This window comes from Panthera leo, chromosome B3 (assembly GCF_018350215.1).
Source record: "Panthera leo isolate Ple1 chromosome B3, P.leo_Ple1_pat1.1, whole genome shotgun sequence".
NCBI lineage: Eukaryota > Metazoa > Chordata > Mammalia > Carnivora > Felidae > Panthera > Panthera leo.
The window spans coordinates 53,591,029-53,608,204 of record NC_056684.1 but is presented as its reverse complement, the minus strand read 5'-3'; the positions used below and the strand labels follow the sequence as shown (position 1 = coordinate 53,608,204).

Here is a 17,176-nt window from a genome sequence, read left to right as displayed (position 1 = left end):
CCCTACCTTACCTCACCTACCACACTCATACTTACTGTGTAACCCCCCCCCCCACCGTCATGATTTCCTCTCTATAGACACATCACACACGCCTCACCTGTAGACATGTACATACACATGTGCATAAACTTTTTAAAAATTTAATTATACTGTACTCCAGAAAAAGAATCTGTTTAACATGTTAATGGTTGCAGAGTATTCTATATATTGCAATTATTGCATATACTGCAATCTTCAACCAATCCTGCATTTGGACAAGTAAGTTTTTTGTTGTGTTTTGTTGTTAGTAAGAATGAGATAGGCTAATTCTGCCACCTTAGACATTTCCCTAAAATATATTCCTCAAAGTAGAACTTCTGGGTGAAAGAGTTTTGATCCATTTACAAAATACCCTCCAAAAAGATTGTATCAGTTTCCCCATCTCTCCACACATGGGGATAATGAGCTCTGTTCCCTCTGTTTTTGGAGATGTGAACAGATTAAATAAAAGTTCTAGCAACAATTCTTTATTTTTATGAAATTAGCTGTTTTGAATGCTTAGGGAAAAAAATGAGATGTAAAGTCTTCCACGTCTGGTCTATCCTTCCTGCTTATAACTGAATTAAGAAATTAGTGGGGTGTTCCTTAAAGCCAGGCAATAACAGAAATAAGAGCCTGGAACTCCAACTTCACTGAGAAACTCCCAAAGATATATTATGCTTGCCTGATTAATGGGGAATATGTGAACTGGAAATGAAGTTTGGGCTATTGTTACCAATGAAACAAGATTTAGTGGAAACAGAAGGATTTATTAGGACTTGAGAGAGGGGAGCTATGTCATTCAAGAGTTGCTTAGAACTGAGGAATTTATTTCATTTTCCACCACATATTGAAAGATTTTTGTGCCCATAGCAATGGTATTTTGCCCCCAAAATATGCACTGGGTACAGATGTGAGCCAGGGTCAGTCTATAAGAGGTTACATGGTGGGGAGGAAAAGCAAGTCCATCTTCGTTCAGGGAGGAGCCAGCTGTGCCAAGAGTAATCAATCAGGCTTAAGAGCTCACTTGGGAAAGTAGCATAAGGATAGAGTGGATAGAATACTGCCCTAGGACAGCAGAAAATCATACCTGTTTGTCCAAAGGGGGAGTGTAGGGCTAGAACGAGTGCCCTTTACATACTTTCAATAGAGTTCTGCCCCTTCTACGTATTTCTTCAAAATATAATTAACAAATGCTTACTAAGTACTAACCATTATGCCTTGTGGCTTTTATGCATACTATTTGATTCAGTCTTCATAACAACCTTATGAAAGCCATCTTCTAGCTCATCTTTGAGAGATTGAGTCTCAAGGTAATTAAAATGTTTTGCTAAAATTACACACAATAATAACTGAAGGAGTCAAAATTCGAACACAGCACTATCTGTCCAATACTCATGTTCTTTCCATCACAGCAAGATGTCTCTCTCAATGTTGTTATCTGAGATTCTCTTTTAATTTTTTTAATGTTTATTCATTAAATAACATTAATTTGAGAGAGAGAGACAGAGCATGAGTAGGGGAGGGAGAGAGGGAGACACAGAATCTGAAGCAGGTTCCAGGCTCTGAGCTGTTAGCACAGAGCCCGATGCACAGAGTCCAAACTCATGAACCATGAAATCATGACCTGGCTGAAGTTGGATGCTTAAGCCACCCAGGCACCCCATGTTATCTGCAACTCTTAAGACACCAGACCTCGAGGAGCAGGAGGCTAGTGAAATTCTAATTTTTGGAGACTGTTAAATGCTCCCCAAAACTTTATTAAACATGATGTGCAATAATCCAAACACTCATTGTCCTTTCAAATATAACTTGAAATAGACTTTTATAAAATATACAAATATAAATAAATATATCAAAAGTTAGAGCAAGAATTGAAAAAAAATTATCTTAGGTAATATATTACATCTCTTAAAAATGATACAAGTAAAAACCAAATCTGTTCCTTACTGCATACATTATAAAAAGGAAATCATGTTGAACTAAAATGAGAAGGATCAAATTATAAATTAAAATTTCATCCCACCTTTAATTATACACTTGAGTGTTAGACTCATATGAAACTTGGGAATCTCCCTCAGCCTGGTGGCATTGAGAATCGCATATAGTAAATATGTACTAATTGAGACAATATAAGCAAATTTTTTAAACAATTGGACACTAGGGACATCTGGGGGGCACAGTCGTTTAAGCATCCACTCTTGATTTGGGCTCAGGTCATGATCTCATGGTTCCAATCCTGCCTCAGGCTCTGCACTAACAACGTGGAGTCTGCTTGGGATTCTCTCTGTCCTTCTCTCTCTACTTCTCACCTTCTTGCACATGTGTGCTTTGCTCTCTCTCAAGATAAACTTAAAAAAAAAAATCAGACACTGGGAGAAGATATTTGCAACTCATACAACCAACAAAAGATCAGTTTCCAGAAAAATATTAAGCTACAACAAAGCAATTTGAAAAACTACCCAATTAAAAATTCAGCCATGACCTGGCAATTCACAGAAGAATAAACACTAATGAACAAGAAAGAAAAGGATGAAAATGTTCAGCCTCACTCATAATAGGAAACTGCAAATATTGAGAACAATTTTATACCAATGAGGGTTGGTAAAAATATTAAAGTGTGACAGTATCATGTGTTGGTAAGATGTGGGAAAATGAGAATTCTCATCACTTTTCACTATTCACAGCCACCTTAGAAAGGAATTTGACAATATTGGTAAAATTGACCACCCTAGACTAACAATTCCACCTTCTGGGGAAACTTAGCACATGTTAGCGCATAGTTCACAGAGTACTATTTGTAATGGCAAAAAGTTGGAAGTGACATATCTATACATAGAACAAAAAATAAATCAATTATGGTGTATTTTTACTTAATTTTATATAATAGTCAAAATGAAAAAGTATTCAAGTATCAATATGAATAAATGTCTAAAATTCTGATGAATTGTAGCACCTGGGTGGCTCAGTCAGTTAAGCGTCTGGCTCTTGGTTTTGGCTCAGGTCATGATGTCATGGTTTTGTGAGTTCGAGCCCCGCATTGGGCTCTGTACTGACAGGGTGGAGCCTGCTTGGGATTCTTTCTCTCCCTTTCTCGCTGCCCCTCCCTTGCTCATGCTATGTCTCTCTCAAAATTAAACTTTAAAAAATAAAATGAAGGGGCGCCTGGATGGCTCAGTCGGTTAAGCGTCCAACTTCGGCTCAGGTCATGATCTCACAGTCTGTGGGTTCGAGCCCCGCATCGGGCTCTGTGCTGACAGCTTGGAGCCTGGAGCCTGTTTCGGATTCTGTGTCTCCCTCTTTCTCTGACCTTCCCCTGTTCATGCTCTCTCTGTCTCAAAAATAAATAAATGTTAAAAAAATTTTTTTAAATAAAAAAAATGAGATAAAATTCTGATGAATTGAAAAAATCGAAATGCAGAATGACATATGTATAGAATGACAGCTTTACTAAAGTTTAAAAACCACACAAAACTCTACCAAGTATTTACAAAATCCAGTGTGTAGTAAAAGCAAGAAAATGTGGGTAGACTGAAACATCTCAACCTCAAGGAAGTGGCTGCCTTTTGGTGGGGGTGGAGAATGGGATGAGGAAGGGAAACAAACTGACTTCAACTACATCTAGAACATTCTGTCTCTAAAAAGATTTGAAACAAACAAGATAAACTTAAGATTTATTAAACTTGGGTAGTAGGTACATGAATGTTTGCTATATTGTTGTTTTGTGCCCTTCTACATGTTTTTTAGTTTTCATTAAACCAACAACAGAACTAATGAGTATTGAATTATACCTAACAAAGATAGTAAACACACTTAACAATATGCTTCAGGGTTTGATGTCAAAAGTCTCTGATACTGAGCAGAAATGTTTGTAAGTAGTCAGTACTTTGGCAAACCAACAATTTTTTTAAAAAAGAGACTAGGTTCACTAAGTATGAGCTTTTTAAAAAATGTTTATTTCTTTTGAGAGAGAGAGCACATACATGAGCAGGGGAGAGGCAGAGAGAGAGAGAGAGAGAGAGAGAGAGAGAGATATCTCAAGCAGGATCCACATGGTCAGCACAGAGCCCGACTTGGGGCTCCATCTCACGAACCGTGAGATCATGACCTGAGCCAAAAGCGAGAGTCAGATGCTTAACCAACTGAGCCATCCAGGCGCCCCTAAGCTTTCTTAATGGCAAATCAGGAGTAATTATGAAAAAATGGTAATACAAAAATAAATGCTTTACTTTTACCTGACACACAAAAAATTATATAAGAAAATAATTTTCTTACAGAAAAGATCAAAGATATTTAAGTAATCTAGAAAACATATTGCATATCAACTGTGCACATGAGATCTAAGCTATTCAAATGAAAAAACTACATAAACAATTAATAAAGCATAATGGACAGAATCACAGAGACGTCAAAATTTTTCCAGGAAGCAAATTGTAGTTTTTTGGAAGTTATAGCCTTTATCTAAAAGTGAAGAGTCCTCAATGATTTATACCCAAACTATATTCATTCATATTTGATTATTCTTAAACTGAAATATTTTTGAAGGTGCTCAGGGTATCAAAATGATCAAAAACTATTAAGACCACTTATCTGTATATCTCTACCCTTGGAAAATAGTTTTAACAAGTCACAAAAGTATTGATATCGCAATTTTGATTTGGAACCAGAAGCATATTTCCAGTGATAATACTGCATTTTCCATCATGGGTTCCACAGAGTAATCTAAGAATGAATTCAGGGAGCTTACGTCAAACTGAATCCATGTGCACTGAGATGTTCTCACCTAACACAGAGAAAGCAAATAGCAAACATCATTCACAACTACAACAAACTAGCTATCTATAATGAAGTCCAAGTACAGTAAATATTACTTAATGAAATAACAAATCTGTTAGTTCATTCCTAAGTTGATCTGACATGCTGGAGGAGTTATTTACTCAATAGAAGCTAGGTGAATAGAAAAGGTTTTTTTTCTATTTGCTATATAAGCCTGAGTGCTAATGCCTTGGGAACCCACCCATATGGGTTCCATATGGAGCTCATCCACAAAGGTTCCTTCAATTGTTTTGTGATTTTATCTGAAAAGGTTTTTCTTCTTGGTATATTTTGAGTTAGTCCTCAAGGTCTTTCAGGTATTAAAGCACAAAGAAAACTATAGATTTTATCAGGAAGACGCTATGTATAGAGTAAACAGAAAAAAAAGATCAGTCATATTAGCACAAAGCATCCATGAATAGGTCTATCAACTCACCAATTCCTGTTATAGGCAATGGTTTCTTCTAATGTTCAATAAATAACATCATAAACAATCATGTTGAAGAAAAATATGCTGGCATAGATTTTCATTAGCAATATGCTTTGGATAAAAATATTTATACACATATCTTTTGGTCATAAACAAAAATGGCATGGGATTTCACATTTATTCCCTCTTCCATTTAGCTTTGTTCTTTTGAATGTCACAGGAGAAAACTCCCCAACTCCCAGCCCTCCAGCACCACAAAGAAATAGAGCAATCCAGCGTCAAAGTAAAAGAACGGAGTACTACTCTGCCATTCATGGCATGAAAGATTGACGTAAGAAAACTTTTTCTAAAGCAAATTAAAACAAATGACATCACAAGCCCTTACAGAAGCGATTAGGATATAAATAAAATAGGTAACAATAAATGAAAGTTAGTTGAGAAGCACGGTCCCCGCAGATACTACTTGCCAGAGGATGCTTTCTTAAAGCATCACAGACCCAACTTAGATTTGTAATCCTCAAATTCCAGTGACTGGACACAGGGAAGTATTAAATCTGAACCAAGTAATGAAGCAATTAAGACATCAAATGAGCTCAGTGTCTAGATAGTACATAGCCAGTACTATTCTAGATGCACAAGGAAGAAACTAATTCATTAAAAGATATTAATTCATTAGGCCCAATACTTAGGGCACTAGGGCTTGATTCTCTCACAGAACCCTGGAGTAAGGCTGCTCTAAAAGGTGTTTGTTCACACATTGATATGGTAACCAAATGACCTTTAACTGCAAATCCATCATTAGGTAGTGGAAACACATTAAGTATGGATTCCTGAAAACTTTTATATTATTTTATTCTGTCAGTTCCTTTAATCCTCTGCTCAAAACACAGAATGAGAATGCAAAGCTTTTTCAGCCCAACTGAAAACAAGCTAAAAAGAAAAAAAAATTTTTTTTTAATTTGTTATACATTCTTGCCTAACTATTGATTTCACAGCACACTGAATCAGATATAGATGACTGAGGAATTATACAAGGTCAATGGAACACTCTGAAAAAAGTGAACTTCTCCCAAAGACATCTGAGTATTAACCTGATACTATCATAGACTTACTCCTTTTAAGTACCAATTGTTTTCCCCCATCTATGTCAAAAGTTATTATAAATCAAAATTCCTTCTTGTCCCAGGTCAAGTCTCTAGCACAACAGGAGACTAGAAGTCAAAAAACATATTAAATTAGCTTTCAGGAGTTGATTTCCAACACTGTCTCAAGGCTCTTTGGGGCCAATCTGGTCTGGAAGCAAAGTCTACAGTGGTTTGCACCCTGGGGTGTACATAGTGGTCCTTCTCCACTCCAATATTGCATATGTCAAAGGCACCCTGCTTAACAAAGCCATAAATGCATTAAAGTGATTAAAAAAAAAAAAAAAAAAAAAACATAGAAAAAGTAGCTTCATGCTATTGAAAATATGGCCGAGCATTTGTTAAATCTATAGGTGTAGATCATTTAAAACATATGTTAAATTTAGTGGAAAACTGAAAAGGTTTTTTCTCTTCTATTTGGAGTTCTCAAACCTTTCTAAGTTTCCAAACAGCAACTATCAGGCTGATAGTTCACAGATCCTTTTATTACCTTAATAACTATAATAACTCCAGTGAGAGAACTAACAAATTCCCAAGAAATTACCTCCAGGATTTATAAGACACAGTGTGAAGAATATATAATATTTTCATTCTGGTGGAATATAGCTATAAGATACAGAACAAAATTTTTAATGTGGGGTTAAAATATCAGTCTACACTAAACATATGTGGAAAAGATATTTAATTGTAAAATAGAAAAGTAGGCCAGAGTACAGTTTTAAGGGTAATTGCTTCTTTATACAGATAGGTAATCTAGGAGGGTATTAGGGTTAAACATTTTCATAAAGCAATAAAACATTAAAAAATAAAGCAAGAAAAAAAGAGCTTGAAGTTATGTTTTACAAAAAAAGAATGAACAGTATGTCAGAGTTTAATGTCCATACACTGTGGAATTCAACAATATTGTGATGAGAGCAAGTCACAGCACAGACATACGGCTTTCACAGGGAAAAGTAAAAGTTATGTTAGACATATCTATAGCATCACTAGTACAAAAAGTTCTTGTTCTACATACAAAAGCAATTTTTTTTTCCATAAGAATAATTTCCTGGGGAGAAATGAGTCCATGAAATACTTCAGAAACCCATATGCTTTGAGTATCCCAAAAACATTATCTTAAAATCCAGTGCCTTAAAGTGCTTTCATGTGGAAATCATGATGGAAGGCACAGAATACAGTTTCACGTCCCCACTATGAAATTTTCAAAAAAGCATAGATTTTGCAGTTTGCAAATTCAAGTTTTCTTGTAAGCTGCTCCTTCTAAGAACATTGTCATTCCAATAAAACCAGCTGCTAGCTTACTCACTCTCAATGACCTACTAAATAAAAGGATTTTTTTTCTCCTAGTAACTTTCATCATCTTTATGGGAAAAATACTTATGCAAGTGATGCATTTTGAAATTATAAAACATGCAGAATATGTACAAACAGAAAGTTTAAAAAATATTTGCTTCATATACATGTAAATCTACTTGGGTATAGCTGAAATTGAACAAATATAAAAATTTGCTTTCTAAAAAATGTTTTCAGAGAATCTGAGACAACTTAAAGCTGTACAAAGATTTCCTGGGAGAAATCTTCTCTTCAGATAGAAGTTTATACCTACATGAATAATTCCAGCATCAGTCCACCACATAATTATTACATAACATTTGGTCTAATCAACAAGGATCACCCTTAAAACTGTTCTGTTTCTGAGAAATTAAGGTTCATACTAAAATCAAAAAGAATTCACAAAAACAGTGGCTTATTGTGTTTTTGGATCTCTTCAACAATCTTTATAACTCATTTGGAACTGTAAAAAAACAAAAACTATTTACAGAATTCAGTTTTAAATACATCTCACAACTTCTAAAGTTTTATGTTACAAGAATTCAAAGCTCATGGCTTAAGTCCAGTCATCAATCCGTAGTCTCTTCTGTTCTCCTCGCTTCCTGCGACTGCACCTTTTATGTACAGTTCAAGACTGGGTTCTTTCTTAACCAAAAGTAAATCCAAACTACATGTTCATTTCAATTAAACAGCTTCTTTATTAGTCTGAAGGCGAGTCATAGCTTCTAATTTTTGTCTGTAGGCCTCTGCTTCCTGTTCTTTCTTTAGAAGCTGCTGTCGATATTTTTGTGCTTCCCGATTTGCTTCATCCAGCTGTTTCTGAAGAGCTTCTCTCTCCTAATTAAAAAAAAAGGTGTTTGTTTTTTCAATTTTTGCACAAATACATTAGGAACATATACAAGCATGCATCCTTCAAATAGAAAAATCTGTAGTAGCTAGATGTAGTCACCACCTATTGACATTTCCTAGGCATCTTGCCTTTTCAGTCAATTCATTAGTAATTAAAGCCCCTAATCCTGTGCTCCACGCTGATACAGATTAGTTTCTGACCTCAAGAAATTACTCCGCTTAAAAATAAGATTCACATAATGAACCCAGACCGTGTACCTGTACTTTTATATATACTACAAAAACTAATGAAGACTTTAAGACAGAAATATACCTCTTCACACCTCTGTGATGTTTCTATGTAAAGGTACAATAAACTATAACAGTTAATATTTACTGAGCACCTATTATGTGACTAAACAAGGCGATTTCCAATAACAAGCCTCTAGGATAAAGATTATGCCCATTTTACAGATGAGCAAAATGGTATTCAGAGAGGACATAGCTTTTCCCTCGTAACACAGTTGAGTTTACAAGATTCTAATGTTACTGCTTTTGAAACTATCTTCCTCTATGGTAACAAGCAAGACTCCTCATCTCTAAAATCAAGGGGTGCTGGTCTAGATTAGTTTTTCCTAAATTATACCATTTTTACAAACCAATAAAATACTAACTTCTCTATGGTGATTCATTAAATTGTCCAAATATAAAATATATGCATTCAATTCTAAATGCTAAACACAAATCTAGCCCAATGAAAATGATATTCTTTCTCCTCCTCACTCTGCCCCTATTCAGTTGCCTAAGGGAAAGCATTTCAAAGACTCCTTTCTCATGCCTCTAGTATGCGCATGGACAAAAGCTCAACCTGCACAGGCCCATACACAACCTCATCACAGAGGGTAGGACCTCTCAGTGGGATGACGGCCGAGGGTAGGACTATTATTAATCTAAGAAATGCCAGGTTCATACTGGACAAGACACTTGACCAGAGGGAACCGGAGGTGAGGGTCAGCAACCTACTGGGGGAGAGGGCAGTATGAGGGTCTCTTCCACTGCCCCTTTGACTCCTGTCCATTGTGAACACCAAAAGATTCCCTCCCCTTCACTAGTCATACATGGTCTCCAAGGAGGAGCATATTTAATACTCCTTCCTTTGATCCCATTCCCTTCCTCATACTGGGAATGAAGTCCAACATGTATTTTTTCCCCTGGGTCCACCAAATGTAGGAATGATAGATTATACAAGTAGGCTTCCATTTACACAAAACGTACAAGAAACACATGCACCCTTCATCTCCATTTAACAAATGCCCACCCCCTTCCCTGCTACCTTTTTCTTACCCTTTTCTTACCCTTCCTCCAGGCAAAATGGCAGAGTAGGAACAAGTCAGAAAGGACACCCAAGAGTCAAGCCTCGGGCAAGAAATCAACACCACTACCTTGGCAGTGAACTATGAAGAACTTTGAGCACGCCAATGAAAAGGGTGGGAGAGGGGTGCTGCTTCTCCAGGAACTAGACCCCCACCACTGGCAGGAGCACTCATGGTCGTGCATAAGTGTTTTAAAATTTTACATGTGTTAGGGTACCTGGGTGGCTCAGTCAGTTAAGTGTCCGACTTCAGCTCAGGTCATGATCTCCCAGCTTGTGAGTTTGAACCCCACATCAGGCTCTGTGCTGACAGCTCAGAGCCTGAAGCCTACTTTGGATTCTGTGTCTCTGTCTCTCTCTCTCTGCCCCTCCCCTGCTCATGCTCTGTCTCTCTCAAAAATAAATAAACATTAAAATTTAAAAAAAAATTTTGACATGTGTTAAGAAATAAAATCCTTTGGTAACCAAAGTTTTGAATTATTGGTAGGAAATACTGGGACAGATTCTCTAACTCTAAGGTATCTTCTAATACTAGCTATTCATTAACATTTAGAAACAGCAAGGGATTCACAATTACTTCGGAAGATGAAAGCAAATTAAGCGAGGTAGTCTAACAGTAAGTACAGTTTGTTTTTATTCAATTAGTAAAATGTACCTTAATATAAATGAAAAGACAGCTCCCTTCTGTCTACTAGGCCAAATAAAAGATTCATTTACACTGCATTTCTTAACTATATCTGTAAAGTCTGAAAGGTAAAGGTCATTGCGCTACACTTAATCCTCAAGACTGAAAGCAGTTAACATTATTAAAGTTTTTTTTAAGTGTTTCCATTTTTTAGTTCTCAGGAGTGTAGGTATTTAGGAAAACTTTTTGCCATCTCACTTTTCAAAGCAAATAAAAATCTCTTAAAAAGTGGAAAATATCACTTCTTACTTTACTCAAAGAGATCCTTTGTTTCCAAATTTATTTGTTAAATGTTTATTGAACATATATTATATGCAAGACACTTCCTTAATGTAAACAGTAATTTGGTTGTTTCACACATGAACAATGCATCACACTGACATTCGAGATTTATATTTAAATAAAAATGCCAAGGGGCACCTGGGTGGCTCAGTCAGTTGAGCGTCTGACTTCAGCTCAGGTCATAATATTGCGGTTTGAGTTTGAGCCCTGCATCAGGCTCTGTGCTGACAGCTCAGAGCCCGGAGTCTGCTTCAGATTCTGTGTCTCCCTCTCTCTCTCTGCCCCTCCCTTGCTCACACTCCATCTCTCTCTCTCTCTCTCACTCCATCTCTCTCTCTCTCTCTCTCTCTGTCTCAATCTCAAAAATAATAAACATTTAAAAAACTCTTTAAAAATAAATAGAAATGCCAGGTGCCTGGGTGGCTCAGTCGGTTGAGTGTCCGACTTCAGCTCAGGTCATGATCTCACAGTCTGTGAGTTCAAGCCTCACGTCGGGCTCTGTGCTGACAGCTCAAAGCCTGGAGCCTGCTTTGAATTCTGTGTCTCCCTCTCTCTCTGCCCCTCCCCCACTCATGCTCTGTCTCTCTCTGTCAAAAATAAACATTACAAAAAAAAATTTGAATAAATAGAAATGCCAAGGCTATGGCTTTGACCTTTTGCAATAAAAGCACAATAAAAAGGACTTTGACATGTGTAAATAAATATACTTTAGTCTATTAATATGTAATACTCAAGTATTTTTCCTTTAACAGTATAATATGGAAGAATTCCAAAAAGGTAAATTCGGATAATAGTCACAGTTTGGTTGCAATAGAGAAGCTATTTCTCTTACACTACAACTCCAAACCCAGGCAATGGACTAATAGGGCAAAGACTTGAGTTTGCTTTTTTATTTTCAAACAAAGTTCTTGAATTCTGCTTCAGCTGGTAGCAATGATCTCATAACCATTTTATTTTTAATTTTCTAATATTCAAATTTATTTTACCTTAGCTATTATAGAGCAAAAAAAATCATTCTACTCATTTATCTTCTACTTCTATATGTATTTTAGAAGATAATTTTAATAGCAGCTAACATTTACTGAGCATTTATCACATGCCCATCATTGTCCTAGTCTTTTACATGCATTCTCATTTATACTTTGTAACCATCTGATAACGTAGGTGCTGTTATTTTCCGCTGTTATTTTCCACCTAGTTACTGATGGGGAAATCAAGCCTTATAAGGTTAAACAACTTGATCAAGATAACACAATCAGAAAATGATAAAATATACCCATATTCTTAACCATTAAATATTTGCTTAAAAAGAAAGAAACTGGGCAGGGTGTGTGAGCTGCCTGTTTCCTTGTGTATAAACATCAATTTTCCAAGTGCCATGAGCCACATATGAGCCTGTTTTTATAAACAAAGTTTTACTGAAATATCTATTCATTTCCAAAGTGTCCGTGGCTGCTTTCCCACTACGATGGCAAAGATAAGTGGTGAAGCACAGACTATAAAGCCCATAAAGCCAAAAATATTCACTATCAGGCCCTTCACAGAAAAAAAAACTTTGCCTACCCCAGCCCTAGAGAAAAAACTTACCAAAAAGAGAGACTGCAGGAAATCTTAAACTGTGGTGGATCAAAAGAATATCAATAAAGGAAAAGAGATTGAAAAAACTGCATCAAATAAAACACTGTGTAAAGTTTACAGAAATCAAATTTTTTTTTTTAAATTTTTTTTAACATTTATTTATTTTTGAGACAGAGAGAGACAGAGTATGAACGGAGGAGGGTCCAAGAGAGAGGGAGACACAATCTGAAACAGGCTCCAGGCTCTGAGCTGTCAGCACAGAGCCCGACGCGGGGCTCAAACTCACGGACAGCAAGATCATGACCTGAGCCAAAGTCGGATGCTTAACCGACTGAGCCACCCAGGCGCCCCCAGAAATCAAATTTTAAAAGAACACTAAGGATCCCAGTCTATCACTGGTTACAAGACACAAATATTTCATTAAAAATAAAAAAAAACTTGCTAATAAACATATTCATCTCTAACCTCCATAGCAATGAAAAGGTAAAGGTATTTCCTGAAATCACACAACTAAATAATAGAAGAATCTGTTATTTCTAATGCACTAATTATATTTCCTCCCTCCCACATTACAAAAGAATAGTTTTAATTTCAATTCAGAATAGCCTAATGTTTATTTATGGAAGAAATTCACAAATATCACACCTCTCCCCAAAAATACCTTTAATGCAGTAGTATGGAGGGGGTGATATGATATACATTATTGCAATTTGGTGTCTTATTCAGACCTCCCTTTCAAAAAACAAACCTATTTCATTTCCTTTATTGCTATAATGCAAATATAAAAGCTTCACCATTTACAATACATTTCCTACAATTTAAGCTAATTTTGTAGAGATTATTAATAAACCTCTCCAACGTTAGTTGGGAAATTGTAAATTCTTAGCACTTGACTTATAAACAGTCACTCTGGTAGTTGTGGACACAAACATACAGAGAAACCCCAAATATGTTAGATTCTGTATAATGAGTTAGTTTTTTTAAATGTTTATTTATTTTGAGAGAAAGAGAGTATGCACGCAAGAACAGGAGAGGGCAGAGAGAGAATCCAAAGCAGGCTCCATGCTGACAGCAGGGAGCCCGAAACCGGGCTCAAACTCACAAACCGTGAAATCATGACCTGAGACCAAGTCAGATGCTTAACCAGCTGAGCCACGCAGGCGCCCATAATTTTTAATTGCTGTAGAGCAGAGATCCTCAATCTCAGCATGGATAATTTTGAACCAGATGATTCTTTACTATGGAGGCTGTCCTGTGCATTGTAGGATGTTTAGCAACATGTCCTGCCTCTACCCCCTACATGTCAGTGGCCAACCTAGTTGTGACAACCCTAAATGTCTCCAGACATTGCCAAGTGTCCTCTGGGGTCAAAAACGTCCCAGATGAGAACCACTGCTTGTGAGAAACTTTTCCGGTTAAAGGCTAAGCTGTCACTTAGAGTATAAAAGTCTGCCCCCAAGACAACTCCATTGGTCATTTAAGAAAATAAGTTCAAAAGAACAACTCCAGGTATTATAAGGAAATGAGTGCCTGGTTTGATGAAAACAATGGAGGCCACTCTTCATTCTATATCCTCAGCCCACCTCTACCACCTATACTGACCACATACTTCAAGGTCTCTCTGTAATAGCTCTAGAGAGATCATGCAATGTTGGCATTAACATTTCTGGTGATGGAGAATGAGGTTTCCATTACCAGACAGCTCTAATTACTAAAAACAAAACACAACAAACAACAACAAAAACCCACTTCTTTATACCAAGCTAAAACTCCATCTCCCTGAAGTTCTATCTCCTTGGTTCCAGTTAATTTCTATACCTCAATTCATACTTTCCTGTTATTTGAAATTATTCTCCCTGGTCTCTGAAAGACCATAAGAGGGGAATCAGGCTGAACCTTGAAGAAAACAGCAACTCTCATTGGTTATTAGGTGAATAAAGGCACAGGCTGCACATTCACTGTTTTAAACACATGATTTGTTGAATTCAGTAAGTTTATGTTCAATAAAATTCAAAGAATTTAAAAAATGTTTTATTAGTTAAAGCAAAGTACATGACAAAACTTTTTAACCTTATGTGCCAGAAATGATAGTCAACATCAAAAAAAACATATTTAAAAGATTACAAAATAAGTATACTAATACTGTTCAATGGAATAAACTGTTTGTAAGAACGTCCATGTACTGAATATCATTTTAAATTTTGAAGAAACAAAGCAATTTACCCTCGATAATTAAAGTCATACTGTTACAAAACATTCTGGTTAAAGTATGAATCAGATTCTTTTTAACTCAATAATATGTCCTTTGTGACTGTGGTTAAAGATGTATCAGCATTACACTTAGATGCACTGGAGCAAAGAAATATTCTAGTTGTCCTCAGTCAGAATCACGTTGCCTTTTAGTGACTTTTTAAAAAATTCTCTTTTCAGGGCACCTGGCTGGCTCAGTTGGTACAGTATGTGACCTCTGATCTCAGGGTTGTGAGTTCAAGCCCACATTGAATATGGAGACTACTTTTAAAAAACAGTAATAAAGTAAAATCCTGAGGGACGCCTGGGTGGCTTAGTCGGTTGAGCGTCCAACTCTTGATTTCGACTCAGGTCATGATCTCACAGTTTGTGAAATTGAGCCCAGCATCAGACTCTCCTCTGACAGCTCAGAGCCTGCTTGGGATTCTCTCTCTCCCTCTCTTTCTGCCTCTTCCCAACTCATTCTCTCTAAGTCTCTCAAAATAAAAAAAACATTTTTGGGGCACATGGGTGGCTCAGTCAGTTGAGTGTCTGCTTCAGATTCTGTTCCTCTTTCTCTCTCTCTCTCCCTCTCTCTGCCTCTCCCCTGCTCACACTCTGTCTCCCTCTCTCTCTCTAAAAATAAATATTAAAAAAAAATTTTTTTAATAAACATTTTTAAAACAGTAATATTAAAAATAAATAAAATCCTGAGTGCCCCCTTCAAAATAAAATAATCCTCTTTTCTATGGATAAGAACCTTCAGAATTCCTATTCACCAACAATATTTAAGATATTCGGCAACACTTACTACTTACATATACCAGATATTACAAATATGAGTATAATGAGTATGCTGACTTCTTCAATTCTGATAAAATGTCCAAAATACAGATACCATTACCCAAAACTCTCATATGAGCGAAAATAAGACTGAAACTCAGAAAGGTAAGATAATGTACCTCCAAGCTAATAGGGGCAAGAGGTGTAATTCAAATCTAACACATTTAATTTCAAGTCCAATGTTCTTTACACTGCAGTTGATCTTTCAAAGTTATTCCAGAATAACTTTACTTACACTTTATATGAGTTAATATCAAATTCAAGGGACACAGTTTTATTTACAGTCATGCAAGAAAAAAACCCGGGAGGCATCTATGGTTTTTGGTTGTACTTCCAAACTAGAAGGAGAAAGACTGAATCCTTTCAACAGCTAGCTCAAATTTAAATTCCTTTTTAAAGAACTTAACAGTGAAATAAGCAGTTACCTATGGCTTTTTAAAAATAACCTAGTCAAGGGGCGCCTGGGTGGCGCAGTTGGTTAAGCATCCGACTTCAGCCAGGTCACGATCTCGCAGTCCGTGAGTTTGAGCCCCGCGTCAGGCTCTGGGCTGATGGCTCGGAGCCTGGAGCCTGTTTCCGATTCTGTGTCTCCCTCTCTCTCTGCCCCTCCCCCGTTCATGCTCTGTCTCTCTCTGTCCCAAAAATAAATAAAAAACGTTGAAAAAAAAAATTTAAAATAACCTAGTCAACAAACATCAACCTTCTTAAAAAGGATCCTCCAGCCCAAATAGGCCTTTGAATTTCACTTTTGAAAGAAAAGAATGTTTTTCATCAATACACAGTGACATTTCCTTTAGTGACTTGTGAGAATGATGTATGTAAATATAAAAGAAAATAAAGGATGAAGTGCAAGAACCAAAGACATTCCAATGTTATCACGATGACAGACTTTGTTATAAACAAATTCTTCACTCATTCATTCATTCATTCAATATTTATTTATTGAGGGCTTGCTATATGTATTAGCAAATAACTAGACAAAATAATACTATGTACTTTCATTCTGTATCAAGACAACACTGTCAGTAATAAATATAAAAGACCAAAAGGAAATTAAAAATAAAGAAAAGCAAATTGAGTTTATTTTGGATGACTGCAGCAAAACACACCGGGTAAAAGACTCCTTACTTCTATTTCTGCAGATTCCACCCGGTTTTCAATTATTTCGATACATTGTCTCTTAGCTGGTGGTTCTTCGCTTATAACAGTTTCTTCAGCAATGTCGGTTGCTGGTACTGTTAACACTGAAATGAAAAAAATGTATACATTAATTCATTTTCAGATAGGTTTAGTAGAAATAAAACTATCTGTGACATTGTTGACATAACTCCTCTAAAATAAGTATGTTCCAAAATACTATTTTCAAAGCACTGATTTGCTTTCTATGAGGATATCCATATCTGTCTTTGTGGTGCATTTTTAATGAACTTGTTGTTTAACACACCTACTTATTTTTTTTAAATTTTACAGATAACATATTCATTGTATGGCTGAAAATCAAAAAAATGTTTAATAAGCCTAACAGATAATCACTTTTATTGATTTATTATTGTTGTGTTAATTTATACAAAAACATGAATATACATTCTCATTTTTCTTTCTTATACAAAAGGTACCATACA

The 17,176-nt window shown here is 36.1% G+C and overlaps 1 protein-coding gene across 7 annotated transcripts in view; it reads right to left on the bottom strand.

Moving 5' to 3' along the window:
- Positions 1-7,070: 7,070 nt before the first annotated feature.
- GABPB1 (GA binding protein transcription factor subunit beta 1) overlaps positions 7,071-17,176 on the bottom strand; it is a 78,682-nt gene continuing 68,576 nt past the window's right edge. For all 7 annotated transcript variants that reach the window (XM_042942055.1, XM_042942052.1, XM_042942056.1 and 4 more), the window contains exons 8-9: positions 16,683-16,798; positions 7,071-8,574 (exon numbers count right to left, since the gene is read on the bottom strand). In XM_042942055.1, coding sequence (XP_042797989.1) covers positions 8,422-8,574; positions 16,683-16,798 — 269 coding nt within the window. In that variant the 3' untranslated portion in view covers positions 7,071-8,421. The remainder of the gene's footprint in view (positions 8,575-16,682; positions 16,799-17,176) is intronic.